Raw genomic sequence first — 22,474 nt, forward strand, 5'->3', positions numbered from 1 at the left:
GAGGCTGAAACTCCAATACTTTGGCCACGTCATGCGAAGAGTTGACTCATTGGAAAAGACCCTGATGCTGGGAGGGATTGGGGGCAGGAGGAGAAGGGGACAACAGAGGATGAGATGGCTGGATGGCATCACCGACTCGATGGACATGAGTTTGGGTGAACTCCGGGAGTTGGTGATGGACAGGGAGGCCTGGCGTGCTGTGATTCATAGGGTAGCAAAGAGTCGGACATGACTGAGCGACTGAACTGAGCTGAATGAAAAGGAACAGATTTGAGTTGTAGTGAGGTGGATGAACCTACAGCCTGTTATACAGAGTGAAGTAAGTCAGAAAGAGAAGAACAAATATTATATGTTAATGCAGTATGTGAAATCTAGAAAAATGGTACTGATGAACCTATCTGCAGGAAAAGAATGAAGACGCAAATAAAGAGAATGGGCCTGTGGACAGGGCGGGGGGTGGGGAACGTGGAACAAATTGAGAAGGTAGCAGGGAGGGGAGGGCCCAGCGCGGCCTGGAGCCAGTTTACATATATACACTACCATGTGTAAAACATAGCTAGTGGGAAGCTACTTTATAATACAGGGAGCCCAGCCTGGCGCTCTGTGACAGCTCAGAGGGGTGGGATGTGGGGAGGGCAGGGAGGCTCCCCAGAGAGGGGAGATACATAATTACGACTGATTTGCATTGTTGTACAGCAGAAACCAGTGCGACACTGTAAAGCAATTTTTCTCCAATTAAAAAAATTTTTAAAATGTGGCTAAAGTTTCCCCCAGATAGACTGGGTCAGTGATGACATGTTACTTTAGCTTCTAGGGAGGAGCTCCCTTTATTCAGTTGGCTCCAGGCCACCCTGAGCCCAGTCCTCTCTCCACCCTCCCTTTGCTGGGTCTGTGCTTCCTCCTTAGCAGCCATAGAGCAGACACGTGCCGACCATCTCTCCTATAGCCCTCAGGGGGGATTCTGGGCCCAGACCCCTGCCTGTGGTTGTGTGTGGCTGGCTTCCTTCCTTCCTCTACCTCAGGCCAAGCGGCACCCTGGGAGAGTCTCTTAGGGAAGAGGCCTTGATCCTATTCTTTCTGATTCTGTGAAATCAGGGCATTCAGGGCCTCCATGAGCTTGGATAGGAAAAAAACTTACATATTTGTTTTCATAATCTCTGAGTTTAGTGTTTCCTTCCATTAAGAATGTGGCAGCAACCACTGTAGCGTCAACAGGACCCCCACCTTTGCCATTAAGAGAAATCTGACCTTTTGATTTCACACTGTAGTTGCTATAGATATCTCATGGTATCTTTATATTTGTCACTCCTGAGAATGTTTTTCTGAGAAGGATCCATAAGTTTCACTAGGCTGTCAGAGGTTTTGCTAGATGCTGAAATGGTTAAGGAACACTGTTCTAGTGGGAGCGAAGTGATGAAAAGACGGGAATAAAACAGCATGCCCTCTGCCTCCTCTGGGCGGCTGCCTTGGAGCCCTTGATTAAGCTGTCCTGGTCCTGACAATGTGTCTGTGATTCTTTCTTGTTAAGAGTCCTCATTCCTGTCTCTGGCCAAGGCTGAGTGTACCCTCCTCTGTGGCCATTCAGTTTTTGAGGAGGTCCCCTCCAAAGCTAAGAGCCCAGAGGGAATTAACTGAGGTGTCTGGGGGTGGAATTGTCCTCATGGTGGGGAGAAATCCAAAAGGAAGCCTCTATCAGAATAAAGCGATGGACTGCCCTACATTGTCTGCAAATTGGGTATATTGATTTAGGAATAAATATCAGTATTCCTTTTATCGAGAGAAGAAGCATAGACGTTTACTTCCTTTTTTACACATTTCTGTATTTTTCAAAATTGTAATAAGGATGGATTACTTTTTAACTTTATTGCAATTTCTTGCTTCATATGTAAATGGAATCTTCTAAGAGGTTCAAGCGATCATTACACAACTCTCAGAATGACTAAACTAAGCACACTGAGACAACGCTGAATGCTGGTGCCGAGAACCTAGATTTGCAGAGCTAATCATGCACGTGCCCTATGACCCAGCACCTGTGTTCCTGGGCATTTGTTGCAGAGAAGGGAAGACTTAGGCTCACCCAAAACCCTATACAGAAGTGTTCGCAGCAGCCTGGTTTGTAATTGTTGTAACTGTAATTGTTGGAAACGGGCACAACTCAAGTGCCTGTCAGCAGGTGACCTACTATAGGTTACACAAGCTGGAACTGTTGAGCAAAGTGGATACACACAACAGCCTGAGTGAATCTCCAGAGAAATGTGCTGAGTGACAAAAGCCAATCTCAAAAGATCACACACAATGATTCTGTTTATATGACATTCTTGAAATGACAAAGATGAATGAATGGTTGCTGTGGGATGAGGAGGAGATGGAAGGAAGGGGCTGTGGTTATAAAAGGTCAACAAGTGGAATCTTGTGATGATGCAGCTGCTCTGTATTTTAACTGTGGTGGCAGATGATGCATGAACCTACGTGTGTGATGAGATTCGTCCACATACACAACACAGCCACAGAGGAGGGTACACTCAGCCCCGGCTGGAGACAGGAGCGAGGACTCTTAACAAGAGAGAACCACAGACACATTGTCAGGACTGGGACAGCTGTACCAAGGGGTCCAGGGCAGACTGGAATAAAATCATGGAGCGTATTAATGTCACTATCCTGGCTGTGATATTGTACTGTATGGTTTTGTAAGATGTCACCATTGAGGGAGACTGGGTAAAGTGTATTCGGAACCCAGGATTATCTCAAACAAATAATTTAATGAAAAGGATTCAAGTAGTGAGTATAATTCATAAAATGTTATTTCTGCCCAAGAAATATATATCCACTGTTATCTTTTCAGAACTTCACAGTAACACATATACAAGCACTAACTCACTAACTCATCCTATTTGAGGAGTTATTCACGTTAATGTGTCACTGGCTTGCCTTTAAACTAACGTGTCTTGACATCTCTCTGTGTTGGAATATAAGGGTCTATCTTTTTGTTGTTGTTTTAGGGATTTAGGTTCTGTTAGTTGGAATCTGAAGAGGGTGTATGTGAAGCTGAAGCTGGAGAACAGGTTGAGAACATTCCTAGGCCACAGATGATTAAAAAGTTCTTTCACAAATATGGTTTATCTAATTGAGCTTTGTGCCTCTGATGAAATGAGAGAGGAGAGAATATTGTATTTATTTCAAAGCTCAGGAAGCTGCAGCTGAGAGTAATTCTTGCTTTCTGACTGTTGTTTAGTATTCCATTGTAGGTGTCAGCAAACTTTTTCTATAAAGAGCCAGACAGTAAATGCTTTAGGCTTTGTAGGCCATCTGGTCTCTGTTGTATCTACTTAGCACTGCCATTATAGCTCAGAAGCAGCCAGAGACAAATATAAGGGAGCATGGCTGTGCTCCAGTAAAACTTTATTTATAAAAACAGGTGGTGGGCTGGATTTGGCCCTTGGCCCATATTTTGCTGACTTCTGTTCACTTTTGTTTGTTAGTTTTAATATTCCTTTTTTCCTGTTGGTTTAGAAGTTAGACATTCTGATATTACATTTTTCTGGTTACTTGTCCAATTCGACCATGCATATTTAAAGACTAAAATTAATAATTTAACTCCTACTCCCACATCACTCCCTGACACACAAACATAAGGAATTGGGTTACTTTAATTCCATTTTTGTTCCCAACTTATATGCGTTTTTGCCAGGTATTCCATTTCTCATGTTCTTTTTTTTTTTTTTTAATTAAAAAAAAATCACAACTTACAGTACTATTTTATACAGATATTTGTTTAGATCTGTCACATGTTCCTATATCTTTGCTCAATATTCTGATTTCTCCGCTCTTTCCTTTTTCTCTAAAAGTTTTATTGTGATATAATTTACATACCATACAATTTACCCACTTAAAGTATTCAATTTAATGGTCTTTAATATGTTCACAGATGTGTAAGCAGTATCATAGTCAGTTTTAGAATTCTGTACCCTTTAGCCAATATCTTATCTCCTCACCCCACTAAGCAACTACTGATCTACTTTTAAGAAAGCCTTCCTCAGTGATCAATGCAAAGACATAGAGGAAAACAATAGAATGGGAAAGACTAGAGATCTCTTCAAGAAAATTAGAGATACCAAGGGAACATTTCATGCAAAGATGGGCTCAATAAAGGATAGAAATGGTAGGGACCTAATAGAAGCAGAAGATATTAAAAAGAGATGGCAAGAATACACAGAAGAACTGTACAAAAAAGATCTTCACGACCAAGATAATCATGATGGTGTGATCACTCACCTAGAGCCAGACATCCTGGAATGTGAAGTCAAGTGGGCCTTAGGAAGCTTCACTACAAACAAAGCTAGTAGAGGTGATGGAATTCCAGTTGAGCTATTTCAAATCCTAAATGATGATGCTGTGAAAGTGCTGCACTCAATATGTCAGCAAATTTGGAAAACTCAACAATGGCCACAGGACTGGAAAAGGTCAGTTTTCATTCCAATCCCAAAGAAAGGCAATGCCAAAGAATGCTCCAACTACCGCACAATTGCACTCATCTCACACGCTAGTAAAGTAATGCTCAAAATTCTCCAAGCCAGGCTTCAGCAGTATGTGAACCGTGAACTTCTAGATGTTCAAGTTGGTTTTAGAAAAGGCAGAGGAACCAGAGATCAAATTGCCAGCATCCGTTGGATCATCAAAAAAACAAGACAGTTTCAGAAAATCATCTATTTCTGCTTTATTGACTATGCCAAAGCCTTTAACTGTGTTCAGTTCAGTTCAATTCGGTCGCTCAGTTGTGTCTGACTCTTTGTGACCCCATGGACCGCAGCACGCCAGGCCTCCCTGTCCATCACCAACTCCCAGAGTCCACCCAAACACATGTCCATCGAGTCGATGATGCCATCCAACCATCTCATCCTCTGTCGTCCCCTTCTCCTCCTGCCCTCAATCTTTCCCAGCATCAGGGTCTTTTCCAATGCGTCAGCTCTTTGCATCAGGTGGCCAAAGTATTGGAGTTTCAGCTTCAACATCAGTCCTTCCAATAAACACCCAGGACTGATCTCCCTTAGGATGGACTGGTTGGATCTCCTTGCAGTCCAAGGGACTCGCAACAGTCTTCTCCAACACCACAGTTCAAAAGCATCAATTCTTTGGTGCTCAGCTTTCTTCATAGTCCAACTCTCACATCCATACATGACCACTGGAAAAACCATAGCCTTGACTAGACGAACCTTTGTTGGCAAAGTAATGTCTCTGCTTTTCAATATGCTGCGTAGGTTGGTCATAACTTTCCTTCTAAGGAGTAAGTGTCTTTTAATTTCATGGCTGCAATCACCATCTGCAGTGATTTTGGAGCCCCAAAAATAAAGTCTGACACTGTTTCCCCATCTATATGCCATGAAGTGATGGGACCAGGTGGCATGATCTTAGTTTTCTGAATGTTGAGCTTTAAGCCAACTTTTTCACTCTCTTTCACTTTCATCAAGAGGCTCTTTAGTTCTTCTTCACTTTCTGCCATAAGGGTGGTGTCATCTGCATATCAGAGGTTATTGATATTCCTCCAGCAATCTTGATTCCAGCTTGTGCTTCTTCCAGCCCAGCGTTTCTCATGATGTACTCTGCATATAAGTTAAATAAGCAGGGTGACAATACACAGCCTTGACGTACTCCTTTTCCTATTTGGAACCAGTCTGTTGTTCCATGTCCAGTTCTAACTGTTGCTTCCTGACCTGCATATAGGTTTTTCAAGAGGCATCTCTTTCAGAATTTTTCACAGTTTATTGTGATCCACACAGTCAAAGGCTTTGGCATAGTCAATAAAGCAGAAATAGATGTTTTTCTGGAACTCTCTTGCTTTTTCCATGATCCAGCGGATACTGGCAATTTGATCTCTGGTTCCTCTGCCTTTTCTAAAACCAGCTTGAACATCTGGAATTTCACGGTTCACGTATTGCTGAAGCCTGGCTTGGAGAATTTTGAGCATTACTTTAGTAGCGTGCGAGATGAGTGCAATTGTGTGGTAGTTTGAGCATTCTTTGGCATTGCCTTTCTTTGGGATTGGAATGAAAACTGACCTTTTCCAGTCCTGTGGCCATTGTTGAGTTTTCCAAATTTGCTGGCATATTGCATGCAGCACTTTCACAGCATCATCCTTCAAGATTTGAAATAGCTCAACTGGAATTCCATTACCTTCACTAGCTTTGTTCCTAGTGATGCTTTCTAAGGCCCACTTGACTTCACATTCCAGGATGTCTGGCTCTAGGTGAGTGATCACACCATCATGATTATCTTGGTCGTGAAGATCTTTTTTGTACAGTTTTTCTGTGTATTCTTGCCACCTCTTCTTAATATCTTCTGCTTCTGTTGTTGTGGCAGGTATCAGTTCTTCATTTCTTTCTGTGACTGAACAGTATTTAATTCTATAGAGCTACTACATTTTGTTTGATGAGCATTTAGATTGTTTTCACTTTTTGGCTATTATGAATAATGTTGCTATAAATATGTGTGTATAAATTTTTGTGTGGGCATATTTTTACTTTTCTTGGGCATATACTTAAGAGTGCAGTTGCTGGGTCAAGTGGTAACTTATGTTTAACTTTTAAGGAACTGCCAGACCTTTTTTCAAAATGGCTGTACCATTTTACATCCCCACCAGCAGTATACAGGGTTCCAGCTCCTTTCTGTCTTTGACAACACTTGTTACCTGCCCTTTTGTTTTTAGCCACCCTGATGGGTATGAAATGGTATCTCATTGTGGTTTAGATTTGCATTTCCCTGCTGCTGCTGCTAAGTCGCTTCAGTCGTGTCTGACTCTGTGTGACCCCATAGACGGCAGCCCACCAGGCTCCCCCGTCCCTGGGATTCTCCAGGCAAGAACACTGGAGTGGGTTGCCATTTTCTTCTCCAGTGCATGAAAGTGAAAAGTGAAGGGAAGTCGCTCAGTTGTGTTCGACTCTTCGCGACCCCATGGACTGCAGCCTACCAGGCTCCTCCATCCATGGGATTTTCCAGGCAAGAGTACTGGAGTAGGGTGCCATTGCCTGCATTTCCCTGAAGACTAAGCATTTTTTCTTGTGCTTATTGCCCATTTGTATTTTTCTTTGGGGAAATGTCTATTCAGATCCTTTGCTTACTTTTTAATTGTGTTGTTTCATTGTCGAGTTGTAAGAATTCTGTCCATTGTGGATAGTAGGCCCTTATTAGATATATGATTTGCAAATATATGAAGTTTCTGTCAGAGTCCTTTTCAGTTTTTTGATCATGTTCCTTGTTACAAAATATCTGCAATTTAAACATTTTGTTTATTTGACATACAATATTATGTTAGTTTCAAGTATACTGCATAGTGAGCTTCCCAGGTAGCTCCGCGGTAAAGAATCCACCTGCCAATCCAGGAGATGTAGGAGATGGGGGTTTGATCCCTGGGTCAGGAAGATCTCCTGGAGTAGGAAATGAGAAAGTTTTTAACTTTGATGAAGTCTAGTTTATCTGTTTTTTGTTGTTGTTGTTCATGCTTTTGATGTCATATTTAAGAATTCATTGCTAAATCAAAAGTCATGATTATTTTCCTGTTTCTTCAAAGAGTTTTAGCTCTTAAATTTTGTTCTTAGATCCATTTTGAGTTAATTTTATATATGATTTGTGGTAGGGATCCACTTTCATTCTTGGTATGTGGATATTCGGTTATCTCAGCACCATTTGTTGAGAGACTATTTTTTTTTACCCCTAAATGTATGGGTTTATTTCTTGATATTCATTTGTGTGCCAATGATATATATATCTATATATCTATACTTATGCTTGTACATCTCTTGATTACCGTTGCTTTTTAATAAGTTTTGAAATTGCTCTTTTCCAATATTGTTTTGGCTATTTGGAGCCCCTTGTAATTCCATTGTGAATTTTAGAATCAGCTTGCCAAGTTCTACAAAGAAACCAGCTGTGACTGTGATAGGGATTGTGGTGAGTCTGCACTTTGCTTGCACAGTATGTATGGCCATCTTCACAACAGTAAGTCTTCCAGTTTGTTCACATGGGATGCTGTTCCATTTATTTAGATCTTTGTTTTTATTTCAACAATCTTTTCAGAGATACATTCTGTACTTTATTAAGTTTATTCCTGAATGTTGTCTTTTTGATGCTGTTGTAAATGAAGTTGTTTTTTTATATTGATTTTGTAGCTTACAACCTTGCCAAGTTTATTAGGTTTTAAATGAGTTGTTTTTAGTGAATTCCTTAGGATTGTCTCTATAGAAGATCATTTAGTGATAGTTTTTCTACTTTCTTTCCAATTTGGTGGCCTTCTACGTCTTTTTCCTGCATAATAGCACTTGGCTAGAACTTGTAGTGCAGTGTTAAATGTAAGAACAGACATCCCTGTCTGATTTGTTACTGGTTTCTGGGATAGTGTTCAGTCTTTCATCATTATGTATAATGTTAACTTTGGGCTTTTTGTATATTGATCAGGTTGGAGAAATTCCCTTCTTAATTTGTTGAATGATTTTATCATGAAAGGACGTTGTATTTTGTCAAACGTTTTTTCTGCATCAGTTGATATTTATTATGATATTATCGTGTGGTTTTTGTTTTTTATTCTATAGATATGACATATTCATTTTTGGATATTAAAACCAACCTTGCATTCCTGGGATAAACCCCACTTGGTCATGGCATATAAGTCTTGTGTATTGCTGGGTTCAATTTGCTATTATTTTGTTGAGGCTTTTTGTGTTTGTACTCATAAGAGGTATGGATCTGTAATTCTGGCCTTGTCGAATGAATTGGGAAGTATTTTTTCAGCCTGTTTTTTTCTGGGGGTTGGGGGGGATTTGAGAAGGATTGATGGTAATTCTTTATTTGATGGAATTCACTAGTGAAGCCATCTGGGTCTGGGCTTTTTTTTGTTGGTAATGTTTTGATACCCAGTTGAGTCTCTTTACTACTTATAGGTATAATTTTGCTATCTATTTCTTCTTGAGGCAGTTTTGTTATTTCATATCTTTTAAGGAATTTTTCCATTTTATCTAAGTTGTCTAATTTATTGGCATATAGTTTACAGTTTTCCTCTTCTTGAAGTATATCCTTTAGAAGTTACATTAGTGAATATCTTTTGGTAAATTATCTTTGTATCTGTTTATCTGGATATACAGTATTTGTATTTTATCATAGTTTTAAAAAGTAATTTTTTTCTGGGTTTAAAGAAAGGCTTGATTGTTTTTCTCTTAGCATTTAATCATTTTATGCAATATTACCTGACTGTGGATGTTGCTGCTAAGATGTTTTCTGTTTGTCTAACTGCCTTTTCTCAAAGGTGATTTTTTTCCTCTATAGTTGCTTTTAAAGTCTATTTATTTAATTTGACATTTTAATGCAGTGTGATTCAGTGTGGTGTACTTTTAATTTATTTTGCTTGGTTTGTGTTGTGCTTTCTGTATTTGTGGATATGTCTTTTATTAGTTCTGGGAAATTCTCAGCCATTTTCTCATCAGATATTCTCTCTTCTCCATTATCCTGTTCTTTTCTTCTTAGACTCTATAATTAGATATATAGCAGACCTCATTTTATCATTTTCTTTAGTTCTGCCTTCCAGTTCAGTGATTTTGTCTTCATCTTTGTCTAATCTGTTAATTTATTGATCATTGAGTTTTCCATTTCAGTAGGTATACTTTTAATTTCTCAGAGTTCTGTTTGGTTGATTTTCACATCTGCTTGGTATTTTTCATAGTTCCTTGTTGCTTGCCCATTTTTAAACTCCATCTTTTATTTCTTTAATGAATAGATATTTTATATTCTGTATCTTAAAAGATACAATAAAACCTTGGAGGTTAAAAAAATAATAATCTCTTGTTATTTTGGCCAGCTCATCCATGCTGCTTGGGTTTTTAAAGTTGTATGATCATGAGCTCATGTTTGTTTGACCTTAATCTATGAGAATCCTGGGGACCTAAATAGGGAATGCTTTTCTCCAGAGAAGATATGGATCTTTGGCCTAAGGGGGAAGTCTCGGGTTTAGATGCTGTACTCTAGGGCTTATACCTAGAAACCATACCTACACTGACGTTGCCTACAGGGCAGCTCAGCCTTCTCTATTGCTCTTTGCTCAAACCTCTAGTTTCAATTCTTTTGGGACTGACAGTGAGAAGAGGGGATTGGGTTGGGGATTTCCCTTACCTTCTGCAAGCCTAGCAGTGCATTAACAGTGTTAATAGGGATACCATTGTTTTGTCGGAGGGACCTTGGAAGTTCTCTATACTCCCAAAAGTGTTGTTCTTGTTAGTGTGGTCATATAACTAATTGTAATTTGTTTGAGTGTTATCTTTAATTTGTTACTATTAAAAATAACGTTTACATTTTGTTACTTTAACCCTTGTGCACTTACTCATAATCTGCCAGTGAGATTTTTAGAAGTTAAAATGCTAGATTTATTTTTGTTAGATCCTGTCATATTGTCCTCCTGAAAAAGACTTTGCCAATTTATGTTCCTTCCTGTAATAGTCGAGGGCCCTGTTTTCCACATGCCCTCAAAAATAATTTATATTTTTAGTATTTAAAATTTTAATTTTCTAAGCTTTTTATTCATTAATTATATTGTGGAATACAGCAACATATAAAAGTGCACAGCAAAAGATGTACAGCTCAATTATTTGTCATAAAGAAAACTCTTGGAGAACTACCAGTTAGGTTTGAATATGAAATACTGGCAGCTAATTAGAATCCCTGTTGGTTTCCTGTAAGTTATTACTCTTGCATTTTTCCCTCAAGTTAACTATTGTATTGGCTTCCATACCTATATTTTAGTTTATGTGTTTGAACTTTATAATTACAGAATCAAGTATATCTCTTTTTTTTAAAGTTCTGTATGACATGTATGAAATCTACTAATATTATTGCATGCATTTCCATATTTTCATTGTTTCATAGTGATGCATTTAAATGGATATGCTACAGTTCACCCATTCTATGGCTGACAGATATTTGAGTTGCTCCCAGTTTGACTGTTACAAATAAAGGTTTCGCAAAACAGTCTTGTGCAGATCTCTTAGTGAACATGCACATACATTTCTCTTGGGTATATTCCTAGGAGTGCAATTTCTGGGCCAGAGATGTGAGCATATTCAGCTTTAGCAGATACTGTGAAACAGTTTATATTCCCTACAACTGGCTAAGGTAGTTTGACAGGCTAGGGTAGTTCCTGTGGCCCCACACCCTCTCTGCCACTTGTTTGTGGGTCTTTTTAATTTTAGTCATTCTGGTGAGTGGGTAATAGTGGTTTATTGGGCAGTGAGATTAAGCACCTTTTCATATGTTTATTGGTCTATTTCCTTTTCCACGAGGCACGCATTTAAGTCTCTTCCCAGTTTTGGTTTTGTTTTTTTTTTGGTAGGGTTGTCTTTTTCTTATTGGTTTGAAGGAATTCTTTATGTGTTCTGGAAAGAAGTCAAGAAGTCCACTGTCAGATATATGTGTTACAGATATCTTCTTCCACTAGCCATTTTACTCTCTTAATGAAGTTTGTCCCTTTCAGAAGGGAAGGTCATAAGTTTAAGATTAATTTACATCTTTTTCTTTCTTTAGTAGTCTTTCTCTGTGTTTTATCTACCTTAAGGTCCTCCAGATATTTGAGAAACCTTATTGTTTTGCCTTTTGCATTTGGTAGATACTTTTGCAGTTGATTTTTGGTGTGGCATGAGGTAAGGTTTTATTTTCATATGACATTGTCCTAGAGTCATAGGAATTGTCCTGATCACTATAGAGTCATAATAAATCTTTGATACCCAATAGGGTAAATTCTTATATACTTTCTTCAAGAATGTCTTTCCTTTAATTAATGCCTTGGCTCTTCTTGACCGTTTGCTTATCTATATAAATTTTAGAATCAACTTGTTCAAAAAAGAAACACTTCCCACAGATATAGAGAACAAATGAGTAGTTACCTGTGGGGAGAGAGATGAGGGACAGGCAAAGTAGGGGTGGGGATTAAGAGGTACAGACTACTATGTATAAAATAAATAAGCTACAAGGATATATTGTACAACACAGGTTATATAGCTGATAATTAATAATAGCTATAAAATAGCTATAAATGGGATATAATTTTTTTTAATTTAATTGGAGGATAATTACTTTACAGTATTTTGATGGTTTTTGCCATACATCAACATGAGTTGGCCATAGGCATACTATCTTCCCTAGTGACTGTGTCAATTTACATTCCCACCTACAGTTCAAGAGGGTTCCCTTTTCTCCACACCCTCTCCAACATTTATGCTTTGCAGACTTTCTGATGGCGGCCATTCTGACCAGTGTGAGATGATACCTTATGGTAGTTTTGATTTGCATTTCTCTAATAATGAGTGATGTTAAGCATCTTTTCCTGTGTTTATTAGCCATTTGTGTCTTTTTTGGAGAAATGTCTGTTTAGGTCTTCTGCCTACTTTTTCGTTGTTTCTTTTTCTGGTATTGAGCTGCATGAGCTGCTTGTATATTTGGAAGATTAATTATTTTTCAGTTGTTTGTGACTCATTATGTTGTATACCTGAAACTTACATCAGCTTACATTGTACATCAACTGTACCTCAAAAAAAAAAAAGAGTCAACTTGTTCAGTTCTACAAGGGAAAGCAACAACAAACCTGTTGGGATTTTGATTGATTTGGCACTAAAATGATGAAAAGAGTTGATACAAGATTGAGTCCCCAACATGGGCATTTTCTTTTTATTAGGTATTATTTAAAATCTGATAAAAACATTTTATAGTTTTTTTTAGAGAGATCATATATTTTACTAGATATATTTCTAGATATTTGATGGTTTTAGATATAGATTGTATCTTATTGTTTCACTTTAAGTGTTTATTGTGGATATATAGAAATGCAATTGATTTTTCTACCTTGATGTGTTTTTTATCTGTCAGGCTTGTTGAAGCCACTAATTCTAACTATATATATAAAATATTGTTTGTGAATTTGATTTTTTCCTCTTTCTGATATGTATCGTTTTACTTATTTGTTTTGCCTAACTAATTTCTGATAGTGGAAATTCTAGTTTTGTTCCCAATCTTAAAGAGAAAGCATTTACCATTAAATTATTTACTGTAGGCTTTTTTGATGTTTGGTTTATTATTATTTTTTTAATAATTTTATTTATTTATTTTACTTTTGGCTGTGCTGTGTCTTTGTTGCTGCACACACGGCTTTCTCTAGTTGCAGCGAGCAGGGGTTACTTTTTGTTGAAATGCATGGGTTTCTCACTGTGGTGGCTTCGCTTGTTGCTGAGCATGGGCTCCAGGGTGCATGGGCTTCAGTAGCTGCAGCACATGGGCTTAGTAGTTTTGGTTGCCAGGCCCTGGAGCACAGGCTCAATAGTTGTGGCGCACAGGCTTAATTGCCCTGCACCATGTCAGATCTGCCTGGATCAGGGATCATACCTATGTCTCCTGCATTGGCATGAAGATTCTTTATCACTGAAACACCAGGGAAGCCCTGGTTTACTTGAAAATAAATAACCTTTATCAAATTGAGGAAGTTCCCTTCTATTCCTGATTTGTTAGGAGATTTTTTAGGAGTGGGTGTTGAGTTATTCAATGCCTTTTCTATTCCTATTGAGAAGACCATGTGACTTTTCTATTTTCTGTTAATGTGGTTACAGGTATACCTCAGAGATATTGTGGGTTTGGTTCCAGACCACTACAATAAAGCAAATATCTTAATAAAGTGAGTTATGTGAATTTTTTGGCTTTCTAGTGCATATTAAAGTTATGTTTATACTATATTATACTCTATTAAGTATACAATAGCATTATGTCTAAAGAATGTAGCTAATTAAAAGATACATTATTGCTAAAAAATGTTGACCATTACCTAAGCCTATAGCAGGTAATCTTTTTGTTGGTGGAGGGCCTTGCCTCTGTGTTCATGGCTAATGACTGATCAGGGTAGTGGTTGCTGGAGGTTGGGGTAGCTGTGGCAATTTCTTAAGATAACAATGAACTTTGATGCATTGGTTGATTCTTTCTTTGATGAATGATTTATCTGAAGCATGAAATCTCTTTGAGAGCACTTTACCACAGTAGAACTTCTTTCAAAACTTGCAGTCAGTCCTCTCAAACTCTGCCACTGCTTTACCAACTAAATTTATGTCATAGTCTAAATATTCTCTTGTTTCAGCAATCTTCACTGCATCTTTACTTGTAGATTCCATCTCAAGAAAACAGTTTCTTTTTGCTCATCCATAAGAAACAAATCCTTATCCAGTAAAATTTTATCATAAAAATAAAATTTTTATGATGTGCAATGAAGTCACATCTTGAGGCTTCATTTCTAATTCTAGATCTCTTGCTGTTTCTACCACATCGACAGTTACTTCTTCCACTGAAGTCTTGAACTCTCAAAGACATCCATGAGGGCTGGAATCAGCTTCTTCTAAACTGTTATTGTTGATCTTTTCACTTTGTCTCATTAATCATGAATGTTCTTAATGGTATCTAGAATGGGGAATCCTTTCCAGAAGGTTTTCAGTTGACTGCCCAGATCCATCAGAAGAATTCACTATCTGTAGCAGCTACAGCCTAACAAAATGTAACTGGTAAGACTTAAAAGCTGAGATCACTCCTTGATTCATGGGCTATGGAATGGATGTTGTATTCAGTTCAGTTCAGTCACTTAGTCGTGTCCGACTCTTTGTGACCCCACGAATCGCAGCACCCCAGGCCTCCTTGTCCATCACCAACTCCCAGAGTTCACCCAAACTCTTGTGCATCGAGTTGGTGATGCCATCCAGCCATCTCATCCTCTGTCGTCCCCTTCTCCTCCTGCCCCCAATCCCTCCCAGCATCAGGGTCTTTTCCAATGAGTCAACTCTTTGCATGAGGTGGCCAAAGTATTGGAGTTTCAGCTTCAGCATCAGTCCTTCCAATGAACACCCAGGACTGGTCTCCTTTAGGATGGACTGGTTGGATCTCCTTGCAGTCCAAGGGATTCTCAAGAGTCTTCTCCAACACCATAGTTCAAAAGCATCAGTTATTTGGTGCTCAGCTTTCTTCACAGTCCAACTCTCACATCCATACCATGGATGTGGAAAAACCATAACCTTGACTAGACTGACCTTTGTTGGCAAAGTAATATCATCTCTGCTTTTTAATATGCTATCTAGGTTGGTCATAACTTTCCTTCCAAGGAGTAAGCATCTTTTAATTTCATGGCTGCAATCACCATATGCAGTGATTTTGGAGCCCAAAAAAGCCTCTTGATGAAAGTGAAAGAGGAGAGTGAAAAAGTTGGTTTAAAGCTCAACGTTCAGAAAACTAAGATCATGGCATCTGGTCCCATCACTTCATGAGAAATAGATGGGGAAACAGTGGATGTTTTGTTAGCTGGCATGAAAACATTGTAATCTCACTGTACATCTCCCATCAGAGCTCTTGGATGTCAATGAGCAGTAATATTTTGAAAGGAATCTTTTTTTTCTAAGCAGTAGTCCCCAACAGTGGGCTTAAAATATTTAGTACACTATGTTGTAAACAGATGTGCTGTCATCCAGGCTTTGTTGTTCCATTTATAGAGCAAAGGCAGAATAGATGGAGCATAATTCTCAAGGGCCCTAGGAATTTTGGAATGGTAAATGAACACTGCTGCTAAGTCGTTTCAGTCGTGTCCGACTCCGTGCGACCCCATAGATGAGCCCATCAGGCTCCCTCTTCCCTGGGATTCTCCAGGCAAGAACACTGGAGTAGGTTGCCATTTCCTTCTCCAGTACATGAAAGTGAAAAGTGAAAGTGAAGTTGCTCAGTCATGTCCGACTCTTAGCGACCCCACAGATGGCAGCCCACCAGGCTCCTCCATCCATGGGATTTTCCAGGCAAGAGTACTGGAGTGGGATGCCATTGCCTTCTCCGAACACTGGCTTCAATTTAAAGTCACCAGTAGCATTAGCACCTAACAAAAGTCAACCTGTCCTTTGAAGCCAGACGTGGACTTCTTTCTAGCTATTAAAGTCCTAGATGGTATTTTCTTCTGATACGTCTGTTTCATCCACAATGAAAATCTGTTGTTTAGTGTAGCTTAACTTTCATGGATTATCTTAGCTATATCTTTTGGATAACTAGCTGCAGCTTCTACATCAGCCCTTATTGACTCATCTTTCACTTTTATGTTATGGAGATGGCTTCTTTCCTTAAATCTCATGAACTAATCTCTGGTAGCTTCAAATTTTTCTCGCAGCTTCCTTAACCTCTCTCATCCTTAATAGAACTGAAGAGAGTTATGACCTTGCTCTGGCTTAGACGTTGGTTTAAGGAAATGTTTAATTGGTTTGGGCTTCCCAGGTGGCACTAGTGGTAAAGATCCTGCCTACCAATGCAGGAGACATGAGATGCAGGTTCGACCTCTGGGTTGGGAAGATCCCCTAGAGAAGGAAATGGCAACCTGCTTCAGTATTCTTGTCTGGAGAACCCCATGGACAGAGGAGCCTAGCAGGGTACAGTCATGGCAGGGTTCTCAAAGAGTTGGACATGACTGAGCGACCAATGCTTTCATGTTCTGTGATTGGTTTGATCTTCTATCTAGACCACTAAAACTTTATATCAGCAATAAGTTGTTTTGTTAGCATTTGTGTGTTCACTGGAGCAATACTTTTAATTTCCTTCAAGAACATTTCCTGTGCTTTCACAACTTGGCTGTTTGTTGCAAGAGGCCTAGTTTTTGGTCTATCACAGCTTTCAACATGCCTTCCTTACTAAGCTTGATTATTTCCAGGCTTTGATTTAAAAGTAAGAGACCTGTGACTCTTCCTATCACTTGAACACTTAGAGGCCATTTGTAGGGCTATTAATTGGCCTGATTTGGCCTAAGGGAATGGGGAGCCTGAGGAAGAAAGAGAAATAGGGGAATGGCCAGTCAGTATTTGCGGTCAGAACACACATTTGTTGATTGTCATTTTATGTCATTCCAGTTCCTGGTGCTCCAAAACAATTATAATAATAACATCAAAGGTCACTGATTACAGATCATTATAACAAATATAATATAATGAAATTTTAAATAGTGTGAGAATTACCAAAGTGTAACAGAGACATGAAATGAAGAAATGCTATTGGCAAATGGTGCCAGTGGACTTGTGTGATGCAGGGTTGCCACAAACCAGTTTGTGAAAAAACACATCCGTGCCCTGCGTCCTGCCCCTCTGGCTTGCTCCACTGGCTCCCAGCTCCTCCTGGCTCTTTCCCTGCTCCCTCTGACTACAGCTCTGGTGCGGCGCCAGTGGCAGAGATCAAGCCCTGAGCCTTTGAAGTGGTAGCACTGACTCCAAGATCCTAGGCTACCAGAGAACTAATCCTGGGGAGTATCACAAAGGAAACCACTTGAATACAAGACCCAGCATCACCCACCACCAGGAGCACCCTGTGCAGGATGCCTCATCTAAACAACAAACAAAACAAAAATACAAACCCAGTCATCAGCAGACAGGATTACCACCTCACTCAGCCTTCATCAGAGGAAAAACAAACAAATAAACAAAAACTCAGCACAAATCTCACCCTATACAAAGCTTACAACAAACCACTGGACCAACCTTAGAAGGGCAGAAACCAAAAGGAAGAAAGAATTCAACCCTGAAGCCTGAGAAAAGGAGACCTCAAACACAATAAGTTAAAAAAAAATAATGAAAAGGCAGAGAAATACTACACAAATGAAGAAACAAACTAGAAACACAGAAGAGGAATAAATGAAGAGGAAATAGACAAACTACCTGAAAAAGAATTCAGAATAATGATAGTAAAGATGATTGAAAACCTTGAAAACAAAATGGAGAAAATGCAAGAATGAATTAACAAAGAATAAACTTACAAATTATGAATTTGTATTATGAATTAAAGAATAAACATACAAACAACACAAGTACTGAAATTAAAAGTACTCTGAGTGAGTGAGTGAAGTCGCTCAGTCATGTCTGACTCTTTGTGACCCCATGGACTATAGCCTACCAGGCTCTTCTGTCCATGGGATTTTCCAGGCAATAGTACTGGAGTGGATTGCCATTTCCTTCTCCATTGGATCTTCCCAACCCAGAGATTGAGCCCAGGTGTCCCACATTGAAGACAGACGCTTTACCATCTGAGCCACCAGGGAAGTAATCAATAGCAGAATATCTGAAGCAGAAGAATGAATCAGTGAGCTGGAGGATAAAATGGTGGAAATAACTTCTGAAGAGCAGAATAAAGTAAGAAAGAATGAAAAGAAGTGAGGATAGTCTGAGACCTCTGGGACAATATCAAACGCACCAACATTCAAATTATAGGGGTCCCAGAAGCAGAAAAGAAAAAGAAAGGCTATGAGAAAATTTTTGAAGAGATTATAGTTGAAAATTTCCCCAACATGGAAAAGGAAATAGTCAATCAAGTCCAAGAGGCCCAAAGAGTCCCATTCTGGATAAACTGAAGGAGAAACATATCAAGACACATACTAATCAAACTAACAAAGACTAAATACAAAGAAAGAATATTAAAAGCAGCAAGGGACAAGCGACAAGTAACATACAAGGGAAACCCCATAGTCTCCAGTTCTCTGAAGTTCTCAGTTTTATTTCTTTGAGCCGAGCAGCATGTGTGTGTGTGGTACCTCTGATACCTGGAGTCCATGATACCAGATACCTCTTTCTACCATTGTGGGTTTTGGGGGGGTTCATTTGTGTGTGTGTGTGTGTGTGTGTTTGCTGGTTTTCTCTCACGGCATCATCTTTTGTGCCTGGGTAGTTTTGCCTGTGTGTCAGAAACTGTATTTGTATAATTAGTTTAGAGATAATCTGAGGCCTAGGATGTTATCTTCTTCTAGAGAGAATTTTAGGTTTGCTTCTGTCAGGGACCTGGGAAGCATTAGCAGGCTGGGGCCATCTTAATCCAGCTTTGGTGACTGTTCTCTTTGAAGCAGAGTTGCAGTTCCTGGTAAGGCCTGTTGACTTCTGGCTCACCCTGTCTAAAGCTGCAACATTTGGATACTAACCCAGAGCAGGGATTCATCATGGTTCCTGTCCATGGCCCTGAAGGTTAAAGTGTCTCTTGGCTGGCCTTCCAGAATTGTCATTCACTCCCTAGGCAGAAAAGGTCTTTGTCCTCCCCATGGTTAAGCAGTTCTCACTGGTCTTGTGACCTCTGACTTCAAGGAGGTGTTTTTGATATTTTGTTTAGCTTTTTCTACTTCAGCAGTTGGGTTGGCCCTGATTATACTCCAGCATTGCTTGAAGTGAAAGTCTAGACCTTTCATATATATATATAAATAAGACACTTTTGTGATGAAAGCAAAAATTTTCACAGTTATAATTTGCATTTCCCTGATTAGTAGTAGTACATTTGAACATCTTATCTACATATTGGCTATTTTTTATCTTGTCAATTTCTTTGGTCCATATCTTTTTTGATTAGTTTTCTTTTTACATATTGATCTAGCATTTCATATATTTTAAAAAAATTTTATTGAAGTATTGATTTATATAGTGTTAATTTCTGCTATACAGCAAAGTGATTCAGTTATAAATGTATATAGGTTCTTTTTCATATTTTTTCCATTATGGCTTATTAAGGATATTGAATATAGTTCTCTGTGATATACATTGTTGTTTATCCATTCTCTAATAATAGTTTGCATCTGCTAATCCCAAACTGTCAGTCCATCCTTCCCCTAACCCCCACTCCTTTAGCAACAGCAAGTCTCTTCAGTATGTCTGTGAATCTGTTTTTTATAGATAAATTTTTGTCATATTTTAGACTCCATGTGTTAAGTAATAAATCATATGGTATTTGTCTCGTTCTGATCTACTTGACTTAGTATGATAATCTCTAGTTGGATCCATGTTGCTGCAAATGGAATTATTTCATTCGTTCTTTTTTATGACTGAGTAGTATTCCACTGTATATATGTACCACATCTTTATCCATTCATCTGTCAATGGACTTTCAGGTTGTTTCCATGTCTTAGGTATTGTGAATAGTAGCACTTTATATATATATTTTAAATGTATCTTGGCTGTGTAGGGTCTTAGTTGCAGCACAGATGTCTTCATCATGGTTCATGGGCTCTCTACTTGTGATAGGCAGGTTCCAGAGGGTATAGGCTCAGTAGCTGACCCTCAGCATGTGGGCCCTTAGTTCCCCAACCAGGGATCAAACCTCCTGCATTGGACAGTGGATTCTTAACCACTGAACCACTAGGGAGATCTTGTATATATTCTTGATGTTGATTATTATATGCTGCAGATATTTTCTCCTATTCAAGTTTCTATATTTGGATTATAACTATATCAAATAAAAGCTTTTTATTTTTAGGTATTCAGATGTCTTTGTCTTTCATGGCTTTTATGTTTTAAGTCTTGCAGATTAGGATGTAATATTTTATATTTTGTTTTTAATATTTATCTCTGTAATTGTTTTAGACTGGATTTTTGTGTGTGTATATATTGTAAAATACTTGATTTCTTAGCTAAATGAGTATTAGGAGAAGAGCTTCTTTTTCCTCCTACTGTAAAGATTTTTGCAGGCCACACTTGGGGCCACACTTGTGTAACCCACACTTGGGGTTCTCCCCTCTTTCCCACACATTCCTGCCTTGTGGAATGAAGCTTGAATGTTGTCTCAGGGCAGTCCTCTTGATGTGTTTCATTGAAGGAAATGACTGAAAGGGAGACAAGAAGTTATGATCTGCCATCACACAGATGTTGAGGCTAGTGATAATGTGTAGGGCCCACTTTTTTGTAATTAGTTTATTTCTGTAAAAGTGAGAGCTGTGCAGTCTAAAAAATTCAAATGAGACTTTCCTGGTGGCGCAGTGGATAAGAATCCTCCTGCTAATGCAGAGAGCATGGGTTCGATCCTTGGTCCAGGAAGATTCCACCTGCCATGGAGCAACTAAACCCATGATCTAGCGCCCGAGACTTCCAACTACTGAGCCTACGTGCCAGTTTCTAAAGCCTGCATGCTCTAGGACTCACAAGCCACAACTAATGAGCCCCTGTGCTGCAACTACTGAAGTCTGCACTGCAACTAGAGTAGCCTCTGCTGCTTGCAACTAGAGAAAGCCCACGTGCAGCAACAAAGGCCCAGGGAGATACTCGCTGCTGTCAGTGTGGCTACTGCTTCTTCTTACAAGGTGGACTGACTTCTTGCTGAAGTCCCAGGTCTCTGGAATCAGGGTCCATACACTGCCTACAGTGAGAGGTCAGAGGGCGGGAATGGCCTCTAAGGAGCCCTTTGGGCCTGGGTCTTCCTAACCCACCCCTGATCTGGGACCAGTTCCCGGACCTCTCCAGTTGGGAAAGGTATGTGTGGGGGTGCCATGGAACTGACTTCTCCTTCCCTGCAGGTTCAGCAGTACCGGGTTGCCATGACTGCAAAGGACTGCTCCATCATGATTGCACTCTCTCCTTGTCTGCAGGATGCAAGGTGAGGCACCTTCTGCTATGTCACATGTCCTTGGTCTAGTAAGATTCTGTGGCTTGGCAAGAGAGAGGCCCTTAAAGGATCATGTCTATAAACAAAGGCCAATTTCCAAGGCCTACTTAATACAATGGGGATTATTAACTCTTGCTCTTTAGAAGACTGTAACAAGTCAAAAAGACATTTTTGAGAATAATTTTAAAAGCTTGTTCTATTAAATTCAAGATTACTACTGTTTTCTAAGAAAATATCTCAAGGACTTTAGAAGCAGTTTAGATGTTGTGGTGCAAATACTTTTCTGTCAAAGAAAACCCCAAGTTTCCATCATGGCTCAGAGGCCCAAGAAGCTGTAGGTTACTCTAGGCCTTATTTTCCTTCCTTTTTCCAGGTCCTGATGTGCCAACCTTTATAGTCATTTCAAAGCCTTTAAAACAACATTCCATTGTTCTGTTTCCTCTTTGCAGTATCTCTCCCAGGGCATCATTATCCAATCCTATCTCTGCCTAGGAATTCAGGATGAACCTGATTAAATTCTCTCATTGATAGCATTAATCTTCAGGGTGCCAAACCCCACACACGGTTTTGTGGAATGTTCCATAATCTTCTGATGGGTGTTCCTGGGTCGAGGTGACCTTGTAACTGGCTGCCAGCCACTCGGTTTTTTGATGCTTCTGAACTAAACATTCCTAAGAGTCCTGCTTCTTGGCAGGCATAGGATTGTCCACTTTCTGATAGGAAACACGGAGGGACATTTATAGGGCATAACTGAAATATTTTTTAAAAGAGTTGTTTAAAAAAAAAAAAAGAGTTGTTTAGTTGAAATCTCTCATTATCCCCTAAGAAAATGCTCCCAGTGCTTAGCAGGAATCCATTTGGATTAAGCTAGTGTTGTTAGGTGAGAGAAAAGCACACAAATGTTACTATCTATAGCCCTTCCTGAAGGAAGGATATAGTCAGGATACAGAAATGTGATGGGGTGGGGACCAGAAGTCCTGACACCCTTGACCACAGCTGGTCAACAGAAATTGACATGTTTGGAGAGGAGTGAGGATGTTTGTCCAGAAACTTCTGAAGC

The 22,474-nt window shown here is 39.3% G+C and overlaps 1 protein-coding gene across 2 annotated transcripts in view; it reads left to right on the forward strand.

Moving 5' to 3' along the window:
* IPPK (inositol-pentakisphosphate 2-kinase) overlaps positions 1-22,474 on the forward strand; it is a 58,309-nt gene that overhangs the window by 32,866 nt on the left and 2,969 nt on the right. For both annotated transcript variants that reach the window (XM_070375278.1, XM_070375279.1), the window contains exon 12: positions 21,326-21,405. In XM_070375278.1, coding sequence (XP_070231379.1) covers positions 21,326-21,405 — 80 coding nt within the window. The remainder of the gene's footprint in view (positions 1-21,325; positions 21,406-22,474) is intronic.

The sequence above is a fragment of the Bos mutus genome, chromosome 8, assembly GCF_027580195.1.
Source record: "Bos mutus isolate GX-2022 chromosome 8, NWIPB_WYAK_1.1, whole genome shotgun sequence".
In the NCBI taxonomy this organism is placed as follows: Eukaryota; Metazoa; Chordata; class Mammalia; order Artiodactyla; family Bovidae; genus Bos; species Bos mutus.